General features: G+C 36.5%; 1 protein-coding gene across 4 annotated transcripts in view; it reads left to right on the forward strand.

Moving 5' to 3' along the window:
- IFT57 (intraflagellar transport 57) overlaps positions 1 to 26,155 on the forward strand; it is a 74,193-nt gene that overhangs the window by 39,630 nt on the left and 8,408 nt on the right. The window contains exons 7-11 of one of the 4 annotated variants that reach the window (XM_037525600.2): positions 7,333 to 7,404; positions 8,440 to 8,571; positions 9,913 to 9,975; positions 11,985 to 12,051; positions 13,049 to 13,441. In XM_037525600.2, coding sequence (XP_037381497.1) covers positions 7,333 to 7,404; positions 8,440 to 8,571; positions 9,913 to 9,975; positions 11,985 to 12,051; positions 13,049 to 13,227 — 513 coding nt within the window. In that variant the 3' untranslated portion in view covers positions 13,228 to 13,441. Of the gene's footprint in view, positions 1 to 7,332; positions 7,405 to 8,439; positions 8,572 to 9,229; positions 9,274 to 9,912; positions 9,976 to 11,984; positions 12,052 to 13,048; positions 13,442 to 14,366; positions 14,463 to 26,155 lie in introns of those variants that run through there. The other 3 variants (XM_037525601.2, XM_054700625.1, XM_037525602.2) reach the window with 3 other exon arrangements.

Genomic DNA, 26,155 nt, shown 5'->3' on the forward strand with positions numbered 1-26,155 from the left:
CTGCTCTCTGGTATAATGTTATTGTTAATTTTTTCTTAAATGCTTGGTAAGTTCACTGACAAAGTCACCTGGGTCTGGATATTTCTTTGTGAGAAACTTTTTAATTAGGCATATTCTAAAAATGTTTCAAATTCTTTTTTTCATTATACAATTAATACATAAATGCATACTTATAAAATTCAGATGATACAGATAAAACTAAAATCTCCTGTAACGACTACCCTCTTCAAAATTTGTTATACTTTACTACATTTCATTAGGGAAGTGATATGCTATAATGGTCTTTCAATTTTGGCCTCCATTTTTTTTTTTTTTTTTTAAGATTTATTTATTTATTTATTTATACAAGCACTGGGTACAGTCAGAAGCGCGGGAGGGTGAGAGAATTCACCAGAGCCAGAGCGGGGAGCAGAGCAGGCAGAAGGACCGAAGTACACTGCTGAGGGGAGCAGTGGGCGGCAGGAGAGGTCTGCGCGCCATGTGGGACCCTCCTCCGGTGGCCGGGGAGCAGCCTGGGATCGAACCAGCGCTGCAGAGGCTGCGGGCAGCTTAGCTAACCGCTGCGCCACCGGGGAGGCCCGGCCTCCATTTTTGGTTCAGTACCTGAGCTTGTGCAGTCAACTTAAAAGTAGCTACGTTTCAATTTCCTCAGCTTAGTATAATTTTTAAGAGAATTATATGTGATGATGTAGCATAGTGTCTGACACATACTAAGCATTTCTTGAATGTTAACATTGAAGCTGTTATTTTTAGGCTTAAAAAAATCATAGCATGAACATGACTATTGGGGTACTGCTCAATAGCCAAGGAAAGAGATAGAAAAGGTTTGCATAGCCAAAATAGAGATCACAAAAAAAGATGTACTAAAAAAGCATATGCATTTATTTATAAGACAGTATGATAAGTCATTCTTTGCTATTTATATACATGTTTCAGAGATTATTCTAACAAGTATGGTTATCTGGATTGTTTGTCCACAGTACATTAGACACAACAAAATTTCTGTGCAAAATAACTAAGCTAAGAAACATTTGAATTAGGACTTGTCTGGGTTTCTTGGACTTCTTGAAATTGGGTGACACTATAAGGAAATGGAAAGAGGCAGTTTAGTGTGAAGAAAAATCTATAAGTGAGAAAAAGGACATTTGATTTCCTATTCATTTGTATTTATGGTGTAAAAGTCACATATCTGCAATTTGTGACCAATCTGTGAAATGGAGGTAGGGGATTTCTTTCCCAGTGATCTTGAAGATCTCTAGAGAAAAAAAATTCAGAGTTGAAACAAAGGCCTAAAGAGATAAATGGAGTTTACACCTTAAATGGAGGGAGACCATGTAAACCCTCGTAAATATTTTTATATTCCCGGAAATAAAACTGAAAAGCACAGAACATTGAATTAAGATTTTATTGATAATTATTCACAACAGAATCAAGGGAGAAGTAGTAAGAATAGAGGAGAACTTTGGGTAGATGGAAGAAATGACACTTTTGTGATGGAAAGCAATTCAAACACAACAGAACCTTGGGGCTCTTTCTTTGAGGGGTGGATCAAACGGTGTCAGTGGTATTCCCCTCAGCTATAAAACCAATGAACTCTTGCTATTTGCAACAACATGGCTGGAACTGGAGGGGCTAATGATAATCAAAATAAGTCCACTTATATGTGGAATATAAAGAAACAAAACAAAGGGTCAGACAAAACCAAACCCGTAACAAACCTTAGAAATCTGCCTGTGGAATTGAGGCTACCAGAGAAGGAGGGAGCAGGGAGGGACACACAGGGAGGGAAGGGGCACAATGCACTGTGATGGAGGACTGGGGGTGCCTTGGGTGGTGAGTGTGGTGTGGCATGCATCTGAGGAGGTGTGATCCTGCACCTCGGAACACTGTTGTAAACCAATGTTATGACAATTAAAAAAAAAAAAAGCCAGTAGACCTGTGAACTCCAAAGTACAGTGCTGCTCTTATCCAGACTTTTCCTGTGCCCACACATACACAAAAACAAGCATCCCAGTATATGCAAAGGTGCCTTCCTCTGCTGTTTTCTATCATGAGTCCTTTGGCACTCTGCCTTTCCACACATCAAGAAGCACAGACTTGGGTGAAAAAAACTGAGAGTGACATTTTTCAAGTTGTAAATTAGTGAAACTTAAACATAGACATAAGTTCCATTTGCCATCCCAGGCTCATGTTTCAGTTTTTTTCACCTGTAGCTTCAGAGAGGATCTTTAAGCATTGTGTTGGAGATCCAGACACAGAAATAAAATATCTCTGCATTTGCAAAGAAAATAGTTCAGGTGTTGTTCTGTTGAAGCAAAACCCAGAGAATGGATGTAGTCTTGCCAGTCGCCTTAACAGCTGCAACTAGATCTCATACAATTTAATTTTATGGAATACTGTGAATCACCATCTGCAGATATGTCTTCACAATTCTCTAGTTTCTGAAAAGGGGGAAATACATAATTTGGTGCTAAAGAATTAGAGTGGACATGGGAATTATGATTATAATACCTTTGCTGTCTATCTTACAAATGACAGAATGAATTCTACATGAGATTTTGTATGAAAGGATTTTGAAAAAAGGAAAGTCTAAAGAAATAGTATGTAGTATCATTACTATTCTTATTTCCATTGAGAGAGAAATATGCAAGATTAGGTGGAAAAACTCAACTTTTAGAGAGGAGAAATAATGCTTCATAAGCACACTTGAGAGCACTTTGAAATAGATGACCGATAAACTCCTGATCTCACTTTGATAAACCAAAAGGAATTAACCCTAGGTGTTATTTGGTAGTTCATTTTATCACAAAAGAAAGTAGCATAAAATTCGTGGAAAAGCACTGGATTGGGAGTGCTTTCCATTTTCCAGACATAAAACATTGGAGTAATCATTTAACCTATCTAATTTTTAGTTTTTCTCCTGTAAATAGGTGCATGTAGGCAGTTTTTCTATAACACAGTTGTCTGTATCACAAATAACCCCCAAATTGCAGTGGTTTACAATAATAGCACACATTTATTCTCATTTAAGATACCTGTCTGCTTTTATATGGCTTAACTGTGGCTCTCCCCTGGCAGCAGAATGAAAGAATAAGACCTATGTGGGGCATGCCCATTCTCGTGGCTGAAAGAAAGCACAAGAGAGCTAGTGGATGCTTCTTTTAGCCTCACCACAGCCCCCCTGGCCGAGGTCTTGTCCACCATCATTTTGCTGGCCAAGGGGTCACTTAACTGAGGCCAGCATCAGTGGAGCAGGCAGCAAATCACAGAACCCTCTCCTGGGGAAGGGTGGAGGTGAAAAAGAAGGAATGTTAACATCTACTTAGCTCTCCAAACCTTTGTGAATCTCAGATAAAGAAAGGTATATTAAAAATACCTTGTAGCTCAATGAATTCTCTATTAATGTAAGAATTGCTGTCATTGTTGAAGCTTTTACTATTATTTATTTTGAAGATCAAGTCCTTAAATATCATTAAAGCTTGTCACTTCTCCATTCTTACAAACAAAGCTTTTAAATTTTTCAGTCATCTCAATTGTAGTTCTTTAAAGCTATGTATTTTGCATTTTTATATTCACGTTTTTAAAATGTTACAAGTATAATCATTTATACTTTGCAGTATAACTGCATTAAACTCCTTTGAAGAACTTCTTGGGCATCCAGAAGGTTTTTTACTTTTTTCCTCATGATTAAAGTGATAAAATTTTTGTAGGAAATTCAGAAAAATTTGGAAGAATAAATAAAAATTTTTAAAATACCACTATTCATGTTCTTCTCTTAGATTACATACACATAGCTCACAATATTAATTTTTACTAAACTGTTACCAGTAGTATGTTTGATGATTATCAAATATTTTTAAAACATGAATTAAACATTTTCATACATAATATTAATATATACAATATGTAATATGCATGCAATTATGAAGTCCAAAATAAAACAAGCACTCATGAACTCACTATACGAATACGACTTGAGAACTACCCCATTATAACACTCTTTTTTTCACCTATGTGTTCTGCTGCTGTCCCTTCCTACCCATGGGTAACTGCTGTCTTCAAATTTGTTTATTGTCATTAGCTGCTTTTTTAAAAAGTGTTTTCATATATATATATATATATATATGTATGTATGTATGTATGTATCTTCAAGCTGTATCATTGAACTTTGCTTGGTTTGAGCTTTTAACAATGGTATCATACTGCATTATTTTTAGTAGTGAAATGAACATTAAAAGATTAACAGTCCTCTACTGCTAGATATTTAGAGTTTGCTACTGGTTTACTTTTACAAAGAACTTACACATTATTCTTTTTTTTGAATCTTCACTTATTTCCATTGCAATAATTTCTAGAGATGAAATTGCTAGGTTAAAGGGTAAGAACATTTTCAAGTCTTTTAAAAATAACTATACATCAGAAAATGTGTCCATTTAGAAGATTTTAAGGAAACAAACATTCAGATTTGCCTGGCAGATAATTGTAAATTATTACTTTGTTCCCACTTTAATAGGCAAATAAGAATATACAGATGTCCCAGGGGCTTATCAAATCAAGAATTCCCAAACCAAATTCTTCAGTATTTCTGACTCCCTTGAAATTCTGTTCTTGTCACCCTATGCCATTACTGTTCTCTTAGTTCCTAAGGCTAGAAACCGTTAGAGACAATATCTCTCTACTTCCCCACTTTCTCGTCAGTCACCCTTACCTCCCCTTCGTCCAAAAGTCCTGCTACTTCTGACTCTGCAGTCACTTGAAATCATCCTTTCCCTACCATCCTAATAAGCATTGCTTTCATTCAAACCCTACTTGTTCTCCTACCTGTCTTCAGTCTCTTGTCTTTCCAATCAGTCATCCACTCTTTTCCTTTCTTAAAACACAGGCTTACCTTTAAAACTAAAACCAAACATCTGTGATGACTCCCCATTACAAAAACCCATTCTCCATATTTAAAGACCTTTATCTAGTTTAAACTATCTTTCTAGCTTTCCTAGCTTTGTTTTCTCATCATCCATCCACCCCATACCACCCCAAGAACTTTGTGCTTTATATTCTAGCTAGCCCCTATTTGTTCCCTGATATTTAACTGTTTTCCCTTGTTCATGCTGTTCCCTCAGCCTAAAATGCCCTTCCTTTCCCACTCCTTTCCGGCCTGTTGAGATGCTTCTCATGCTTCAAGGTTCTACTGATATCCCAGCTCCTCTGTGAAGTTTAACATCACTCTAAGTTATCATAATTATACATGGATAAGTCAGACATGTTTGCATCTCTCAAAATACTATGAATACATGAAAAAAATTACATTTGCTAGGTAGAACATAGTGCTGAGTAGTAAAAGCAGAACATAAACTATTTTAAACATACCAATTACAGTAAAAACTATATATAACATATATACATACATTAAATATATACATGCTTGCAAACATCCATACTTTATATAAAGACAGACACTGATAAGAATACTTGAGCTTGGTAAGTATTATGCCTCTGAAATTCTTTTTGAAATCAAACAGGATGAATACTTAAAAAAAATCAATATAACGATGCTTGTAGGGTTCCTTTTCTTTCACAAATGTATTTGCTTGGGCTTAAAACAGGTTTCCATTTTGAGGCTTAACCATATTTGGTCCAGATGCAGGAGGCCAGCTAGTTGCTTCTCCTTCCTATTCCAGCACTGGCTGAGTTGGATGGACCTGTTTGCCTGCCAAATCTGTCTTGTCATAGTCACGGGTGATGAGCAGTCCCCTCAACTGTAAAATGAAAACGTTGAACTACATGACTGCTAAATGGATAAGTAGATGATCTTTAAGTTTCTTTCCAACTCTCATATTCCAAGACACTTTTTGCTCGCGAGACAGTAAATGCTTAAGCATGAAGGGAAGTGCTGGTTTGTTTTCTGCTCCACCACCTTCACTGGTATCAAGTAGCCAATTACAACTTTTATAACTCTAGACTGCCAAATGTATTGTGTGGGAATTAGTACATTGGGTTTTTGACCCAGGTATACTGTGTGACCTTAGATGTGCCCCTTTCTGTTACTGGGTTTCTGCTTGTGTGAGAAATGATAAAGTGAGAATAGATGTTTTTTTTATATATATATATAGAGAGAGAGAGAGGCATGTTATTTATTTATTTGTTTGTTTGTTTGTTTGTTTTGTTTATACATGCACTGGGTACAGTCAGAAGCGCGGGAGGGTGAGAGAATTCACCAGAGCCTGAGCGGGGAGCAGAGCAGGCAGAAGGACTGAAGTACACTGCTGAGGGGAGCAGCGGGCGGCAGGAGAGGTCTGCGCGCCATGCGGGACCCTCCTCCGGTGGCCGGGAGCAGCCGGGGATCGAACCAGCGTCGCAGAGGCCGCGGGCAGCTTCGCAACCCAGCGCTCAACCGCTTCGCCACCGGGGAGGCCCCGAGAATAGATGTTTTTTAAAGTTCCTTGCAACGTTAATATATTATAATTTTTATGATTAATATGTGTGAGGTACCCAAGAATTTTTTACTCTCTAGTTACTAGAGCAGGCAAGTGCTCCAAAGGTAAGAAAGCAGTAGAATGGGACTATTCATAAAATATTTTTCTCTTTACAAAATACTAAAGATAGCAAGGTAGGGAAGGTATACAAACAAATATGTGTGATTGAGAATTATCTGGGTTCCATCACTTACTTCATCTTGCAGTGATATTTTTTCCTCTTATGATAGATATTGTCAAGCCTTAAAATTATTACTTTTAGTAATGTAAACCAAAAACTTTTGAAGATATAGGAAGTTAAAATGTTGGAGTAGATTTTAAATATGCACACTAATTCATGCCATTCTATAATGGTACACAATATCTTAAAATATATTAATTCTAATATGGATTATAGGCCTCCTTAAGAAAGAGACTCTAAGATCTTACTGAAGAAGAGGCCCTCTCTTGCTCTCCAAGGGACAAACTACTGTTTGATATATGATATTTGATTCCAGAGTTGCTTTTAGCAAACATAATTGTTACTGCTTAAACAAGTATTTCTTTTCTAGTAATTAGAATATTTTTTTCATTTTGATGGGTAGTCATAAATATTAACCACCAGCAGTGCAGAGAATAATTTATATTCAAATTGTCAGACATTATTCTGTGAACACATAAAATAATTTACATTTATTTAGAACCTTTTATCCTGAAGTGTTCTATACATAATTCTTTATAATTTGATTGCAAACTATATATAGGACTCTATATAGGTTAACAACCAGAGTAATTCAAATAAAGGATGCAACTTCAAAAAAAGTAAAGAAAAGAAGGACATATATATTATTTTGTACTTGTTCCTATGTTCTTATGTCTGTAGGATTGGAGAATCCATGTTGACCAAATGCACCAGCACAAAAGTGGAATTGAATCTGCTTTAAAGGAGACCAAGGTATGTGAATTACTTCATATGAATCAATACCTTTACCTTCTGCTAAACATCTACTATGGGGAAACATGAAACAAAAAAGACACAAAGCTTGCTGTTGAAGAGTTTTCTTATTTAAGGTACCATATTACATTTTAACAACCCAAACACTTAAACCAACTAAAGAAACATAACTTTTTATGAAAGTAATACAATATGTATCTTTAGATTGCATATGTATGTAGTACATATGTATCTTAGAAAGAAATATTTCATCATTCTTTCCTCTCTAATCCCAGGGGATAACAGAGCACCAGGCCAGCAATGCCTACAACCTACATCTTCCCCAGCTTCCTGCCCTGCCACAAATAGGAACATTTAGAGCTGCCACAAAGAAGCAAAGCTGAAGTGAGACTTATGGAATATTCCAAGTGGAATATTCCAGTCATCTTTGAATTGTGTCTTGTTACTCTCTTACCTACTTTGATTGTGCACTGTATAAAGCACATTCCACTCTTATACATTTTATTTTATTTTTTTAAAAGATAAATTTTATTTATACAAGAACCAGGGTACAGGCCAGATGTGCGGGAGGGTGAGAGGATTCACCAGAAACAGACTGGGGCACAGAACAGGCAGACTGACTGAAATACACTGCTGAGGGGAGCAGTGGGCAAGACAGGAGAGGTCTGCTGGGCTATATGGGTTGCTCTGAGGCCACTGGGGATCAAACCGGGAGGCTGCGGACAGCTTCACAGCACTGTGCTCAACCGCCTGCACCACCAGGGAGGCCCTGTTATACATTTTAGATAAGCATAAAGAGAAACGAATTAACTAACACTACCAGGTGTTTTTTTTATTTTAACATTCTGCAAAGTGTGAATAAAATATTTCTCATTTCAGAATTCTTTTGCTATTAAAAATTTCAAACTGTCTTATTTTTCACAAGTAGTTGAGAATTTATGGGATACATTGAGGGAGATTTAACCCATTTTAAACTATTTTTGAAAAATATATTTATAAATTATTTTATCTACTAAAACCCCATGGAATTCCTAGGGATTTTTGGACAAACTCCACAATGAAATCAGTCGGACTCTGGAAAAGATTGGCAGCCGAGAAAAGTACATCAACAATCAACTCGAGCACCTGGTTCAAGAATATCGTGCAGCTCAAGCCCAGCTAAGTGAGGTAATTTAAGAACAGTATCTAGACATTTATTCCAATTAATGACCCTAATCCCTAAACTTGACACAATCCCTAATGTTTTTCACAAATAACAACACCTTGATTCTCTGCCCACTTTTGGAAGCCAAGTGAGGCAATAATGAGCCAAGTTGGCTTCTAGTAGGTCAAAATTATCTCCTAGACATTTAAATGCATTTCTTCATTTGATTTAAATAAATGAAGGCATGCATTGTTGGGGAGCATGGCTTAGAACAGGAACAGAATGTCAGGATACCTGCTTTTGTTTCTAAGTCTGCTGTTAATTTACCAAAGGAGTGGGAGGAAGAAGAATAGTATGCATTTACATGTGTCAGAGGAAAGAGACATCCTTTGCCATAATGGCTTACAACCACATAATAAGGAATATGAAAGCAAGACACGTTCAAAGACAAGCAGTTTAATTAATTTCATGAGCAAATTTTTTAATCCTTGCAAAGTTTCTGAATTCTAACTAAAAAAATAAAATACAATCTTCAGCCTTTGAAAGCAGCAGTTCTTTGTCCCGGCAGCATGGATCTGAAGGTTTTCCCTTGGGATTTATGACCTTGCTTTCCTCAGGTTGAAGAAGACTAGTAAGAATACTTGCAAGTGTCAGTTGAAGGCATATTTTCTTTTCTTTTAGCTGACAAGGTTAGAAGAAGGAGAAAGAATGGAAATAAACTTGAGGTATTTCTGTACTTTCAGGCATTCTCAAAGACCTAACAGAAAGTAATCTTTTGTATTTTGTTATTTGTTAAATGATTGGTCCCTCATCTACACATCTATTCATGGATATTTTTACTTTTAAAATGCTGTAGAAGTCTCTGATTAAAAGCCACTGGTATCAGTCAGACAGTTGGTGTTAAATAATCGATTGTTAGATTAGTTCCCCAAAACATATCCCATATTATTATACCATTTATTAATTCTTATTAATTAATTACTGATCCTCATACCTTAGTGTGATTGATTTTTTTATAGAACTGCTTTTTCTGCGTAGCTTGTAAATTAGATCGATCAAGAGCGGTCTCCTAAACTGTTTAGGAATGGATGTGGATAGTTGTATTATGAGCCATGCCCATGGGAGTTGCACAGCCAGTATTTAAAGGTTAAGGTAGTTCATCGTTTTATAGTGCTTTAAATACACAGTGCCTATTAAGGACATAAAATAGCTACCGTTAAATGTCACTTTCATAAATGTATTCACAAATGAGAAGGGAGGTTGTCATAAAATGATATGCAGAAATTACAAACACAAAGAGGTCATATTTAAGTAATCTGCTTCTGTTTTGAATTTGTCGTTAAACAAAATGTTTCCTTCCTTAGGCAAAGGAGCGATATCAGCAGGGCAATGGTGGAGTAACGGAAAGGACCAGACTTCTGTCTGAGGTACATGCAGTGTGCTCTTGCAGCTTCTCACCTGTCAGCTAGGCCAGGCTGTTGAGAGCTGAGAATGGTTTCATACAGCTGAGGCTATTAGTTGTTTATTTCATTATTACTTCCTGTAGTTTTATTCCTTTTCTTAGGAGAAAATCCTTAATTTTCTCATCAATGAATCAATTATTCATACACTACTTATTTTCACAAAATTCCTGAAGTTATTAAATTAACATAGGACCAATGATAACATTGCATATTTAACCTTCCTTAATCTTCAATTAACATTATAATTATAATATATAGAAGAGTAGTTAAAGCACCGACTTAAATGTCTGTAAGAAATTTTAATATTAGTGTGCATGATGCAATATTTGATTTTGTTGTTAGTTTTTAGTTGTTTAATTTTTTGATAATTTGTGTGGGATCCTGTGTATTTATTGCTCTCTTCACAAATTGGGAGTGTCTATAACCCTTTCCTTCTGAGAATTCTGGAATATTAACCTATTTTATTGTATTTATTTTCATTGCAAGAGAGGTAAGATCTAATATATATTCCCATTTTTTTAAAGATTTATTTATTTATGCATACAAGAGCTGGGGTATGCAGGCCAGAGATGCAGGGGGTGAGAGGCAGCTGGCCAGAGATGCAGGGGGTGAGAGGATTCACCAGAGACAGAGTGGGGAACAGAACAGGTAGATTGACCAAAGTACACTGCTGTGGGGAGCAGCGTGCGAGTCAGGAGAGGTCTGCTGCGCCATGTGGGTTGCTCCCTGGTCGTGGATCCAACTCTTGCTGCAGTGACTGCAGGTAGCTTCGTAGTGCGGTGCTTAACCCCTTGCGCCACCAGGGAGGCCCCCTATATTCCCACTTTTCACTGAAGAGCCTAGAGGGGAAAAAAACAGAACACTTATCACAAGACAGGTACCTAATGTGAGATTAAAATCCAGGGTTATCTTTGGTTACAATTCAGTTAATTGTCACAAAATTTTCTACATTACAAACCTGAACTTCATTTATGCAGATTATTTGAGGAGTTACTTACTTTAAAGATGTTAAAAATGCAATATTGGAAATATTTAGACTCCAATCCTGTGCTGCTTTCAGGCAAACAAAACATTCTGTAGAAGTAAAATGCTAACTTATGTTAGGCAAATTAACAATTGAAGGGAGTCCAGGGAACGATTCAGTTCTTTTGGAGTAGGTAGTTATCCCCAGTTGTAACATTTCAGGTGCCCAAAAAAAAAAAATTAACTTGCTTTACTTGGATGAGCACTTTAATCCCAAGGAAGGTTTTACTCACTGCTATGATAAAAATAAAATTTAGGTAATTATAATGAGACTTCATTCTAGAGCACATCAAAAATTCTAATTTTTATAAAATGTTATTTTCTACTTACATTAATGTTACTTTGAAGTCTTGCTAATGATAGAGGCTGTAATCATATAATTTTGAGTCTGATGTTGAGTACAGATGTACACAGGGGCCCATCTGGCCCTACGGTGTGCCTCTTGGAGTTCATGGTTTGGATAGAGCACTTAGACTGTTTTAATATATAGTCATAAGGTATAAACATTGTTTTTAGTGTCCTATAAAGGGAAAGGTGACTCATTCTCTTATAAAACTACAATATTAAGAAAGATACGTAGTAACCTTTCTAAATCCAGAATTTTTTACAATGTTTATACTATTTCAATGAATAACTGATTATTAGAGACTGACATGATAGATATCCCCTATAACTGCAACTTACATCTTTTTTATACTATCATGTTACAACCTGAGAAAGTTAATGAGGAAGTAATTTGGTAAAGTTTAGCATTAGGAACATTCTCAGAAGATAAAAAGCTTTCTATCTGTAAACTTATTATTCAAGGCATGTCCAGAATGCTTCTAGCATCCCTGTGTCCTGTATGTGTGTATTATATCAAATTAATTTTTCTTAATACAGCATTCCAATTTTTTTAATGTTTATTAAATTTCAGTGCTCAGGAAAGCTTTTTGTTTTTTCAATGAAAGGTAACAGAAGAATTAGAAAAGGTAAAACAAGAAATGGAAGAAAAGGGCAGTAGTATGACCGATGGTGGTAAGTACACACTTGTTTTATGGACAAAATGAGCAAAAGTATCTCCTCAACAAATCTACCTAGCAAAATGGTATTAATAAATAGGGATTCTGCTGTTTTAAAATAAGCTTGTTTGAGGGGAAGGACATTGTACAAAAATGATGTCTGAAAATCAATATACTGTTTTCCCTGTCCGCTGAGGAAAAACTGTAATTTTTAGTGTCACTTAGTGTTTCTTATTTAATTCAAACTGCATTAATTCAGAGATAGAATGAGAAATATTTAAGTATACTTGTTATACCAATTTAAAAAACATGATATTTTGTTCTATTTTTATCAAATGAGCTTCATTTTTCCATTTTGTGTACCAAAGAGCACTAAGTGTCTGCCCAAATGGCACAAAAGCAGTGATGTGATGACCTTGTGGTTTTTTCTCTTCCCAGTAGACCTGACTGGGTGGGGGTCAAATAGAGATATAATAATCCTTCAGTAATCACTCTCCATCGAGGGCTCGTTACTTTGACATGACTGCCTAAGGCTCTTCTATGCCCTAGAAAGATTTTCTAGGGTTCTGTAATTCTATAGTAGTACATACTGAGTGATCTTTCAAAATGGAATATATAGGAATTTTGCAATATGTTTGAATCATCCCATTATTTGTATCTCAAAGGTATTCTTACTTGCCTTTTTCATCCATTGTATCTACTTTTTCCACAGGCAAATATACCAGCCTGTAAAAATCGTATTGAAGACATCCCTAAACATCCCTTTAGCAACTTTTCCCCTAGAAAAGAAAGGACATTCAGCCTTAGTAGATCAAATGCTGAATCTTTTCCCATCTTAAAAATCTCAGGTGTTTAAAATGTCACAGCAAAACTGTGTGAATGTCAGTAAGTTGTTGGCTGTATTTTTAACCCTATTTTTGGCTTAAGACAAAGTGAGGGAAATGTCATACAAGTCTATAATACACTGATACTCCAAATGAACATTTTTATTCCATATTATTTTCATTCTGCAGCTCCTTTAGTAAAGATTAAACAGAGTTTAACAAAACTGAAGCAAGAAACTGTTCAGATGGACATTAGAATCGGTGTTGTGGAACATACATTACTCCAATCAAAACTGAAAGAGAAGTCCAACATGACTAGGGACATGCATGCAACAATTATTCCAGAATCTGCAATAGGCTTTTATTAAAACATGCTGTTTTTCATGCTTCTGATTAGTTGTTTTTTATATCAAATTATATTTCATTTATAATTTTGCAACACAATTATGCCTCACAAAGTATGTTGCAATGGTTATTTCTTACAAAAATGCATACACATATTGTATAATGGTGATTATGGATAGTTAAAGCCTTCAAATTGAAGATAATATTCAATAAAGTAATTTAAAATTCTTACTTTCATAAAAGCTTTCACTAATCATTACATGTTAAAACTGTTACCTGGTGTCTCCTTTTTCTTGTGTAAGCCAGTGTATATAACCCATGCTTTCTGTAGCTTTATGGTTGTCTAAAATTGCATTTTTGAAAAACATTAAGAAAAAGCTTATGTGTCGTAATTAACACTAGACATTTATTATTCATCATGAGTATTTCATGATTAAAATGATTGTATAGGGCATATACCTTCTATAACCTAAGGCTGCCTAATAAATAAATAAATAAATAAATAAATAAATAAATAAATAGTCATGTTTGATTCTGCTCCCATAGTGACAAGGTATGTGCATGTCTCAGTTCTATTTTTTTCCTGTGATCTTAGTTTTATTAAGGAACCATTTTGTTGTAGAAGGAGCAATGGCAAGTGCCCAGAGTTAGAACCAAGAGAAACTGGTGAGGGGAACACAAACCATTGGATAACCCACATTTACCTTTTAAAAAGAAGAAAATAAATTATGGTGGCAAATTTTGATAAGAATGCTAGTTGTATAGGACAACAAAAATAACAGCTTTTTGTCAGTTTTATACTACTTTTCCCAATTTTTTTCTCAATGTTTACTTTCTAGACATACCCTTTCACACACTCATGCACACATGTGCTTTTTTATTTCCATAAAACTGTCTAGTTAAAGATTAAGTTTAGATAAAAGAAAATCAGTATGTACAAACTATTACTCAAGAGGGTGGCAATCAATACATAAAAATAAGCTGGTGTTGTTTAACTTATAAAGAAGAGGGAGAAAAATCCACCACAGAATATTAGGTAGTTTGAAGAATGAAAATTTCCCCTTCCTTTATGGTCATTGGGAGTTGCATAAAAAAAAAAGCAAAAAACCTAACCTTTGTTCCCACAAGCTAACACTGATTCTCATGAAATTTATTTGCATAGGTTTTGTCAAAACTGAGCACATTTTGGATGAATTCAATCAACACAAAGAACCCTTCTCAATAAATCAGAATGCTACATAAAAGGTGCTTTTGCTCAGAAGCCAAGTGCACTCTTTATTTCATGTAAACTCTTTCAATGAATGGTGTAAGCAACCTAATTTTCCTTCTCTGAATTAATACAGTTTACTCAGGTTAGGCTTGTGTCCCTCTTCTCCGTTCCCATGAAATACTGAATAATATAGAACTTACTGTACCGTATTGTAATCATTTTTTTTTTCCTTCTCTCTTTAGTAGATGGAACTGTTTGCATTTAGGGAGAATGTGTTTTGTATTTCCATATTCCTAGCCAAGTAACTACCACAGAGTGTGAGTTAGTAAGTGAATGGGTGGATGACTAGCATTATGCAGTCCCAGAATATCTTGTAACTCCAGTTCTATAGCATGGCAAATTTAATGACAACAAACCTGTGGGTTTTGACAGTTTCAAAATAGTATTTACAAATGATGGATATCTTCCCCTGTGGTAATGGTTTGGAATGCCACATTGGACTGGAATTGGAAACATTGGTAATGAACTCGTGATTTTTTCATACATATAGGTTCATAGAAATATTTATAGATGTAGAACTATGTGTACCTATAGCGTGTATATTTACTAGTTTTATCCTGTAAGAGGATGTAGAAGAGAGATGACCCAATACCAATGAGACTACTACTACTCAGAAAGAACTTGCTTTCTAACTTTTCTAATTAAAGAAAAACAGGTTTTTTAGAAAAATGACTGAATTCAGAACTGGGACAGGTAATACACATATGAGCCTTGAATTTCTTGTTCTACCAGAAAGTAAGAAAGTGCTAAAAGAATTAGGGGACACAGATTGAGTTGTCCCACCAGCCAAACTGGTGAGCATCAAAATAAGTAATTATAGTCGTGAATTATAGAATCCATTGAATTAATCAAGAAACCATGAGTTCATACAGATAGAAATCAAGCAAACAAGCAATAGAAAAACAGGAAGTTCTTCCATTAATAGAGTAACAGCTAATGTAAAAGGAATACAACATTTAAAAATCACTGTCTGGGCCTCCCTGGTGGCACAGCGGGTTGAATGCCATGCGGTAAAGCTATCTGCAGCCTCTGCAGTATGGGTTCAATTCCCGGCCAGCCAGGGAGAAACCCATATGGCGCAGCAGACCTCTCCTGTCTCACCCGCTGCTCCCTTCACAGTGTCTTTGGTCGGTCTGCCTGTTTTGCTCCCCGCTCTGTCTCTGGTGAATCCTCTCACCCTTCCATGCCTCTGACCTGTACCCTAGTTCTTGTATAAATAAATAAATCTTTAAAAAATAAATAAAAATCACTGTCTGGTCACTACCATAGTAGTGACTGCTTGGGGAAGGAGTCATCAATGGTTGATAAATCCAGTAGGTGAAAGTTTTGTGAAAATCTGAGTATCTACATAGTTCCAAAGTACATCAGATAATTCACAAGGAGAAAAAATTGAAGGTTTGCAATAGAGAAACATGACAGTTACCACTAAGCAAAAGTTAACATTGTTAGTCTTTAGTCCTGGCATAAATAGACATCCTGTATCACCTGAAAAGGACACATACTTAAATGGTTCCTGCAGAAAATGCATTACCTGAATGTAATCATGAGGAAAATTAGACAAATCAGTGGAGGGGTAGTGTGCAAAATGGGCTGTATTCCTCAGAAGTGATAAGATCATGAAAAAGAAGAAAGGCTGAGAAACAGTTCCAAATTAAAGGAGACTTACAAGGTATAATTAAATGTAATAAGTGACTCTAAATTGGATTATGGGCCAGGAAAAAATAATTAATTTGTTATAAAAAGTACATTATGGTGACAACAGGTTAAATTTGAATAAGGTCTATAAATTGGATAATAGTATTAAATCAGTGTTATTTGATTTTTTTGATATTTGTGCTGTGGTAATTTAAAAGAATATCCTTGCTTTTAGCAAGTACTTGGAGGAGGTGCATCACACCTGCAATGTCCTCTCAAATGATTAAAGAAAAAAATGTGTGTGTGTGTGTGTGTGTGTGCACGTGCGCGTGCAGCGTGCATTCACACAGAGAGAAAAGGAGAATATTAAAATGGTGAATTATTAACATATTTGGAATCCGAAGGAAGGATATATAGAAATCAATGCACTTTTGGGCCTCCCCAGTGGCGCAGCGGTTGAGCGCTGGGTTGTGAAGCTGCCCGCGGTCTCTGCGGCGCCAGTTCGATCCCCGGCTGCTCCCCGGCCACCAGAGGAGGGTCCCACATGGCGCGCAGACCTCTCCAGCCACCTGCTGCTCCCCTCAGCAGTGTACTTCGGTCCTTCTGCCTACTCTGCTCCCCCACTATGGCTCTGGTGAATTCTCTCACGCTCCCGCGCTTCTGACTGTACCCAGTGCATGTATAAACAAAAACAAACAAACAAATAAATAAATAAATAAATAACATGCCTCTATAAAAAAAAAACAGAAATCAATGCACTTTTTATTTCATTTTTTTCTATAAATCTGAAATTGTTTCAGCACATAGGTATAAAAATGGTGGCTCTTAGAAATAATATGCTTTAATAGAAGTAAGCTTTCCTCTAAATTGAATACATAATCAACTTGTTGAAACAATATGACCTCCCCTAAAAACTATATGGCTCATTGAGCACATCTTAAACTCATAATTTTACAATCATGGATTGACTGAGTAGGAGCAATTTTTTGACAACTCTCAAGAATTTTTATTCTACTGCCCTCTAATTTATTTGGGTCAGCATTTCCCATGAGCTTCACACAAAAACTAGTTTCCATACCCAGTAAATTTTTGAAATGCTAAACAAGTGTCATTTTCTTCAGGACTTCCCATCTACATTGTAAATCTGCAAACAGCAAATGCAGTTTCATTATTTTTTTTCTAATATGTAATCACAGACTCATTTCACTGAAGAACATGCTTTGAGAATGCAAATTTAAGTAAATGAGTGTATGAAAATCAGTATACAAATTTGAGATTATTTTCCAGCCTTTTATCAGGACCAGTGAGGAGACTCATGCCACTCTGATTCATAACCCTCCTGCATGGGTGGTTAGTGAGCATGCCATGCTCTTTGAAAGTAAGTAGACTTTAAGGATTTGAGAAACTTTGTAGAAAATCTAGAATTGAGTGGCCAAATGCTTTTTCTCTTAAAATTCTTCAATGCCAGCCAAAAAGGTGGGTTTTTTTTTAAAGCAGTCTTTATTATAACAATGCTATTATAGGAGGCAGTATGCACTGCTCTATTTATGGTCAATTAGCAGCCATTGTCATAGTTTTACATTTTTAAAGATTAAATGTGCCTAGTAGCCAACTCATAAATTCTAAAACTTTATATTTAAAAATGAGGAATGGCATTTTAAAGGGTAAAAACAATTTTGGATACACTAGCTTATATTTTTTTTTTGACAAGCCTTTTCAGAATTTAAAATACAGAAGAGTGGCAAACAAGAACCATGCTCATCTTAATGTGTCCTAAATAGCCCATCTCAAGCATTAGATTTCCATAATTGTGTGCTTTTGATACAGACATGCAAAGTTCAAATCTGTGATTCAGTGACTCACCATCAGCATCTCCTAGTCTTTGTCCTTGCACTGCTAAGTGCTGCAAGGGACACTTACCAGTTGATCATCAGACAGTATCCTGTGGCCATCACCTGCTCCTTTTCTCTCCCACTTCAGAAGCTATTGGATAGACTTTCAGCTCTTATATTACCCCTTCTCTCTGGCCCTTTGCTAAAACCTACTTAACACTTTTTTACCCTTCAGAGTCTTCTCTAAACTAGCAATCTCAAAGTTCCTAGCTCTGGTTGGGCATCAGAATCAAATAGTAAATTTTTTTAATAAATTTTATTTTTATATTCCCCATACAATCAAATAGTTAACTTTTTAAAACAATTACCTGATTTCCCAGCTCTCATCCCCCTCAGTTCTTACTTCAGATGTCTTAGGTAGAACTGGGACTCACAAAGTTTGAAAAGCTCCACAGTGACTTTTATGCAGTTAATCTGAGAACCTTTGGGAATTAACACTCTAGAAATTTTTCCTGGCTGTACATAATCAGAGTATCTTAGCATTCTTAGAAGTCTTTGAAGAGGATCTCAGCTAATATTTCTTAACAGGTAGCCTGTGGGATATCTTTAACACTAGCACCTGGGTGATATTTAATAATTGTCTTAGGTGATTTAATGCACGTCAGAGTTTGAGATACAGCAATTTAAAAAAAAATCACTTAAAATCAGAAAACCAAAGCACAAAAATAGTTAAGCTGCCTGTCTATCCATTTACAAACCATGGTTACAAACTGCAGTATCCCAAATGGTTCTCAGCACAGCTTGAAGCAGTACTGTGGGAAGTTCATGTTTACAGCTACTATTGCCCATCCTTTCCCATCCATACCCCAAAGCAAGATTATACACTCAGGTTTCCACCCATTCCAATAACTATTTTTCTTCCTATGTAAAGGCTGAATTGCCTGAATAGAATAATGCATGGGGAATCAGACACTTGATTCTAACCCCAAGTTGGCTGGTAACTTTCTGCATAATTTTTGTGACATCACTTATCCTCAGTGTCAATTTTTTTCTTTGCAGAGTTAAGGGGGTAATAGGACAAGGATATTTCAAATGCTTCTAACCCCCAAATTACCTTATTTTAAATCCTTAGCATGCTCTCCTCCACTGCTTACAATAACTGGCAATGGTGTACAAGCTCCTCGGAGCTGATTGTTAGATATTCAGAAATGTTGAGAGCAGTTGTTAAACTGTTGGTAGCTTAAAACCATCCCATAATGGGAGTATTTACACCATGGAAATAGGAAAACACTAACAATTAAGGCTTTAAAAAACAAAAAGAAAACGAAACAGAGAGCCGGTTTACCAGCACACCACTGATAATAAGCATTATAATGTTCCACAGACCAGAACCAAATGCAGTAAATATATAACAGAATGTCCTACCATATTTTAAGGTAGGTTATTACAGTACTAATTGAATTAGACCAGATTTGCAAATTGTTCTCAAAAATCATTAAATCTCCATAAAGCCACTCAGTGTGTCAAATGTGCATCCCCTGCACCATTTTATTGGTTTTACTTTACTGCCTTCCTAACTAAACCCAGTTCTCTTTACTGCTACTCAAATCAATAGGCTAATGCAGCCCAAGCATCTTCCTATACCATAGATTCAAAGATCATGCTTATAAAACTGAGAAAATGTAGAATGCACAACTAGTTCAATTACTTGACTATAAAAAAACAACTAATTCAGTTCACTGCATCATTGATCCATTTAATTGTATAGCAGCTTCCTATTGATAACAGGAAATGTCCTGACCCACCCATGCTGAAACTGGCCAGCTTTCCACAACCATAAATTTCAATCAGGATTCTACATAATACACAGAGACTAAAAATCACAACTAGAACTTGTTAGATTTTTCATTTCATTGACCTATTTCATTTGCACATGACCCAATTTCTCTTCTGCTTCCTGGACTTCATTAGTCATTAAATAAATGTTAGCCTATATTTATGCTCATGACTAGATATTTTGTTTGAGGTAGAAATTGTAATAAAATTTAAAACATTATCTTTTCACTGGGCTCTTGGAAACCTCTCACAACCCCATGAGAGTAACAGAAGCTACTGCAAATCCAGAAGTAGAAACTTCAGTAATATTTCTGACCTATTGGTTTAGGAGTCACTATTTAGTATATCTGTAAAGTACAAACACTGAAATATTTTGAACACAGTATTAGGTACTGTGTATTCGGTACTTACTCAAGTATGAATAAGACTTGATCCCTCCCTCCAAGAGCTCACAGTCTCATGGGAAATAAATGTGCATATAACTTAAATGTTATAATGGTAAGATTCATAATAGAGAAATAAAGCATTTATTTCTCTAAATTATAAACTTGATGAAGAAGTAATTCTAACTTGGAGGAAATCAAAGAATTCATGAAGTTCATCCTTGATGGATGAATAACATTCTAGTGGCAAAGAAAATGTTTATGGGGTGTGGAAGGTTATTGATGAATTTGGTGTTAGAGAAGACATATTAGAGAGACACTAGGGGAAAAACAAAAATAAAATTAGGAGTGTTGAATCCAGGATAAGGGGTCAAACAAGGAAAGTGGCAAGTCAAACAGGCATAATATGGTAAAATATAATAGACTTGAGTGCAGTGGAACACAGTGGAAGAGCTATGAATCATTGAGAGGGAAAGATATTTCAACCAGGTCTTCTAGAATTTTGCAAAATGGGAAAGGGGAGAAACTGCTTTCCAGGAAGAGGGATTAACATAAGCAGAGTGACAAAGATAGCAATCATATCACCATGTCTGCCAGACACTGTATTAATAAGCATTTTATCTATATTATCACACATTTTGCAGTTGAGTAGGGGACGTATTATTTCCATTTTATATATATGAAACTGAGATCCAGAGAAGCTAAGTAACATGAATAAAACCACAATAGTGGACTCAGGATTTGAGCCCATTCCACCATAAGATCTCCAATGTGAGAAATGTAAAGGTATATAATATAGGAAAGCATCTATCAGTCAAGTTGTTTCATGACATTTATTAATTTAATTACTTTTATTTGAGCATCTGTTAGTTTGCAAAGAACTTAATGTATTAAGTCATTGCAACAGCTTGAAGAAAAAAATGTGACCAGTCACTCAGAGGCAAAGCCAAAAATTTTTGCCATACCAAAAGGGCAGAGGCAGGTGGAGAAGGGAAGGAGAGAAAATGCCAATCATGACTTTCCAGAGAGCTGTCAATGGAGAAACATGATGTTTTGCAGTCATGGATGACAATTACATTATGTCCACTGCCACTGACCTCTTCCATACTGTGGACATGGAGAGGGAACCACACTGAGGGTCAGGAGAGAGACCATATTTGATTTGAACCTTGTTAAATTTGAAGCAAGTTGAAAACTCCCACATGAACCTTTCCAAATAGACAGCTGCAAATATGTCAGTCTATTTGAGCTATATATCTTATAAGTTACATATCTTATAATGCGAGATGGAGGAGGAACCCAAAACTAAAATGAAACATGAGAAAGCAGACCAAGCTTCCAGTTCCTTGCATAATTTTGTCCAATGTAGAATCAGGAGGTGGCAGTTCTAGAGTTTCAATCCAGGGGCTGAGAGCCAGAGACCAGAGCAGAGCTGGTATGAAACCAAATACTAAATTCAGTAATGACAGGTCTTGGAGAATGGAAGTAAGATCTCTTCTTTCCAGGGTCTTAGGCTGGTGGGAATTAGGAAGAGGGTAGGAATACTGGGTCATATACCCCCTCCAGTATCCAAAATCTCCAGAACATCAGAAAACTGCATGGTCCTCAGAAACCATTTAGCTGCAAATCTCCCCCTTCTGTACCCCCAGCATTATTTCCAGAAGATGCTGCTGATCCACAAGAGTTCTCTTTAGTCAGATTTCTATTCTCTTGGTTTAAGCAGATGATATACAGCCCTAACTTGGGCAGTACTGAATTCACTGGCTTTTGGAAGGGGCTGGAGTGACTCTGGCCCATTACACAGTTGGCAGTTCAGTCCTGTTTATTTCTGTGTACAGGTGGCTTGCTGGAAGCAGGCAGGACTGACTCACAATGGAGGTTGTCTACCAGAAACTTGTACTTTAAGCCTGGAGTGAGTAGTTATTCAGAAACAGACTGGGAAAAGAACCAAGGGTTGGAAGAGTTTACCCTTGAGGACTGGTCAGAGGAAGGAAGCTAAGAACAATTAGAACAAACTTTCAGAAAGAAAACTTCCGTCATTGTAAAATGATGGTAATGATGCTTCCCCCTGGGGACGTGGTATTGTAGTAAATGGGAAAATGCATGTGACTGCACCTATTAAGTGCTCTGTTTGTTTTCATTCTTACCGTTCCTAGCACCATTGCCCACCCTCTTCTTCCAGGGGTTATATACCTTAGCTTATTATTCTTTTGGCCTCATCATCAGAATAGAAGTAGGTGCCATCAAATTAGGTGTGGTTGATTTCTACACAGTTAAAAGAGAAAAGAAGCAAGCCTCTGGTTTCCAAATCAGCTTTCACAGTGTATTGAAAAGGTGTTCTTTGGCTATCCCCTTTTATGGGTGAGAAAATAGAAATAATCACCTGAACACAAGTACCATCTCCAAACTCATACTTGTAGTTTGTGTCCTGGCAGGCACTTTCTTACCTGTCACGTAGCATTAGGAACATCCCAGGTAGTGGAAAGAAGCAAAACAGTGAATCCGTTGGTAGTGCCTATCATTCCAGTTCTGGAGTAAACCAGTTCCTCTGAATCACCTTATAAGAGTCACCTTGTTGCTTAGCTGTTTTATTTCAGCACTGCCATTTTGGAAGTGCAAAGATGGTTATGGGCCTGTTACCTTTTCCCCTTATTAAAAATAACTGGTGCTTATGATCATGAAGGTCACCATTAGTTCTACTTTATGGACACACCTTTCCTATAATATGGCTCATATGTTTATCTTAGAAACTTACATGGTTTCCAAAGCATAGTTCCAGTACCCACACATTAACTTCCTTGTGATCAGGGGACTGTGACCTTTGACAAACAAAATGGGGAATCAAAAACAGTTGTGATCTTTCTCAACTGCCAGGCCCAGAAGCCATCACAGCCCAGAAGCCCCTTATCCCTACCTTGGAGATTGGGTTGAATTCTAGGAGAGGATGATAGCATCACCACAGTGCAAGGTTCTAATCATGCCCCCTCTCTTCTCCACAAACAGAGGGTCAAAGGACCCCCAAGTAGACCACACCAGTTTGTCTCTCATAATGATCTGTGGATATGTGTAAGCACACACGTACGCCCATAACAGCATGCAAAAATGAGAAACATTTCAGATAAAAATTCAGATTGCAGAACTTGACTGAAAATCAGCAGATACCATCACACAAAGCCTGCATTCCCAACTGAGACAAACATCAAGCAGACTGATGGTCTCCGTGGTGCCTCACCACTCCCAGTTGTATTCTTGAAATGAGGCTGTCAGTGGCAGTTTTGAATACTAAATATGATGGCAGTTGACTATAAGAATTACCTTGCCTGAGCCACTTTTCTGCATTTCCCATTTTGCCAAGTAGGTATTTAAGTAGATAAGAGTAAATTCTCATTGCCTGCTAGATTCCAACTACCCCCATGGCTGCCAGCATCCCCAGCCCCCATATAGCCATCCACTTTCTGACAAGAAAGAAGTAATTGACAGGTTTTTGTCCTCTCACTGAGTCCCTAGAGCTCTTGGAATAGAATCTGTATTTTTAAGGCCATGCTAAGGTCATGGGACTGTCCTCACAAACAGAACACATGTTGGCAGGCCTCTGAGTTTAGCATCAAGTTCCTTTGATATTTCCTGGCTCTTCCAGGAAACAAGAAACCAACTCATCTCATAGGCCACATAAACCAACTACAAGGTAGATGCTTTGTTATTGCTATCAGTGAAGTATTGCTATTCTTATGTTTTGTATCTATAGATGCATATTTTGCATCTATCCTAATTATACATTTTGTATATATACCAGAATATATAATTTTGATATATCACATTAAAATTTTGACATGTTATTGGTCTAAACTTGAAGAAGTATGCCATATAGACAATAATGTTGGTCTTTCATAGGGCTTATTCTACTGAACAAGCTTGTACATCTATTTTCATTCAACTTTCCCATTTGTCCATGGTAATGCGTGGGACAGAAATCATTGCCCTGATTTAATGAAAAGGAAACTGAGGATCCATTGGGAGTAAACTGCTCAGGGGCATTTAGGTGTTTGGAGTGGATTCAGAGAAAAGCTGAACTCCTATTCAGCAATCCAGGATGCTCTCTAAAATTAATGCCTTTATCAGAATCTGGTGAACATTGAAAGCATATCATCTGATTGAATAAACTGCCCACAGTCCATGGTGATTAGTGCATAGGGAGATAAAGAAGATTATTAAAAATGTATACACACTGTCTGGAAGTTGCTAGGAATTGTGTTGGAGCTAGAGGCTGAGAGCAGTTGTCAAGGTGCTGTATAATGAAAAATGGTCATGGTTGGAATGTGTGCCTTTATCTCACTAATTCTATAACCCAACTTTTATCAAGAACCTCAGGCCTGAAAAATACACACTACATTTTGAAGCTTATCTCATTAATATGCACCACCACACCCTCCAAGTGTGCGCGGGACTTGTATCGTTATCTTCACATTTCAGGTGAAAATACGGTAGTGAAAAGAAGCATAGCCATGTGTGTCTGGGTTAAGGATTGAGAGACTGTTTTTTAGCAATATCGCCCATATCCCATTCAGTTTTGTTCTCCCCTGTAGGAAATAACACTGAGATAAACCAAGGAGGATGCTGTCATTTCAGCCTGCTCTCCCCAGTGTCACAGTCTGACCAAAATAAGATCAAAGCCCTAAAGCTAAGATGAAAATGAAAGGCTGAGATGAAGCTAGATTGGCAAGGAAGTCATTATGTATTGGCTAGAGTGTTCAGATGTCCTCAGAAAAGTATTGAAAACACAGATATGTATTATACAATGACAGTTAGAACCTATACTTCACAGTGACAGCAGTCAGCTTACACAGCCAAACAGTGCCACACAGGAGCTGGGATTTTAGATCTGATGTCACAGTGATCTTTCAGCCTGATCTTGAGCCTCTATGTGTCAGTTTCACTGCTTTGTGTGTGTGTGAGTGTGTGTGTTTAAATCAGACCACCAACACTTGGCGTAAGCAATCCCAATGACCACTGAAAAGAACATCAGAAATGTCGTGCCAGAAAGATCAATAAGCCATCTGAGCAAGAATTCTGTCATCGTTATCTGAGATATTTGGGGGAGGACACGACTTCTTAAAAATTGATGTTGCATTTCTGGGAGTTTATTTTGTAAACACTGAAGCACGCAACATTATTTGTTGCAATGATTTTTGCAATGGCAAAAACTTGGGAGCAAAGTAAATGGCCATTAGTGAGAGATTGATTGAATGAATGATGGTACAGCCATATGCATTTAGAGTACATCAACTCTAAAAAAGCAAAAACAGGATGATGAAGATCTTTATGTGCCGATAAAGAACGAATTGAGGATGTATTGTCAAATAAATAAAGCAAGATACATCCAAGCTAGTGTACACAGGATACTACCATTCATTTTAAAATGGTGGGGGTGAATATATTTGATTATTTAATCTATATTTACTGAACACCTTCTATATCCCAGGAAGTTTTCTAGGTGCTGAGGTTATGGTGATAAACAAAGCAGACCAAACTTCCTATCTTCAAAGAATTATTCCTACTTGCTTATATATGCACTTTTAAAAAAATATTTGAAAAAGCACAAAGTAAACCTTTAATAGTGATTATCTGTTGGGGAAGCAGAGATACCATAAATATGGAAGATATGCAAAAGAACAAGTTTTCATGGTATTACCTTTTATTTATTTTCTTAAATATTTAAATCAAATTAAACATAAATGAAAAAATAAACTGGGAAATCTTGAACACCTTTCCTTATTAATGTGATAGGGATTTGCACTGACTTATCCAAACCTCAACCTCTTTACTTACTTAACTTGAGTATTACGTACCCTCTTCCATGTATTTACTTGTAGAATTTTTTAAAATGGCATTCCTTTTGTTTATCCTATAGACATTTCTTTCTTGGTTGCAAACTACCACTTTCATTTTAATATTCTGAGATTAAATGAACATTAAATGTTCATATTTATTTTTATGG

The sequence above is a fragment of the Talpa occidentalis genome, unplaced genomic scaffold (genome assembly GCF_014898055.3).
Source record: "Talpa occidentalis isolate TD23 unplaced genomic scaffold, MPIMG_talOcc4v2.1 talOcc4.4, whole genome shotgun sequence".
NCBI lineage: Eukaryota > Metazoa > Chordata > Mammalia > Eulipotyphla > Talpidae > Talpa > Talpa occidentalis.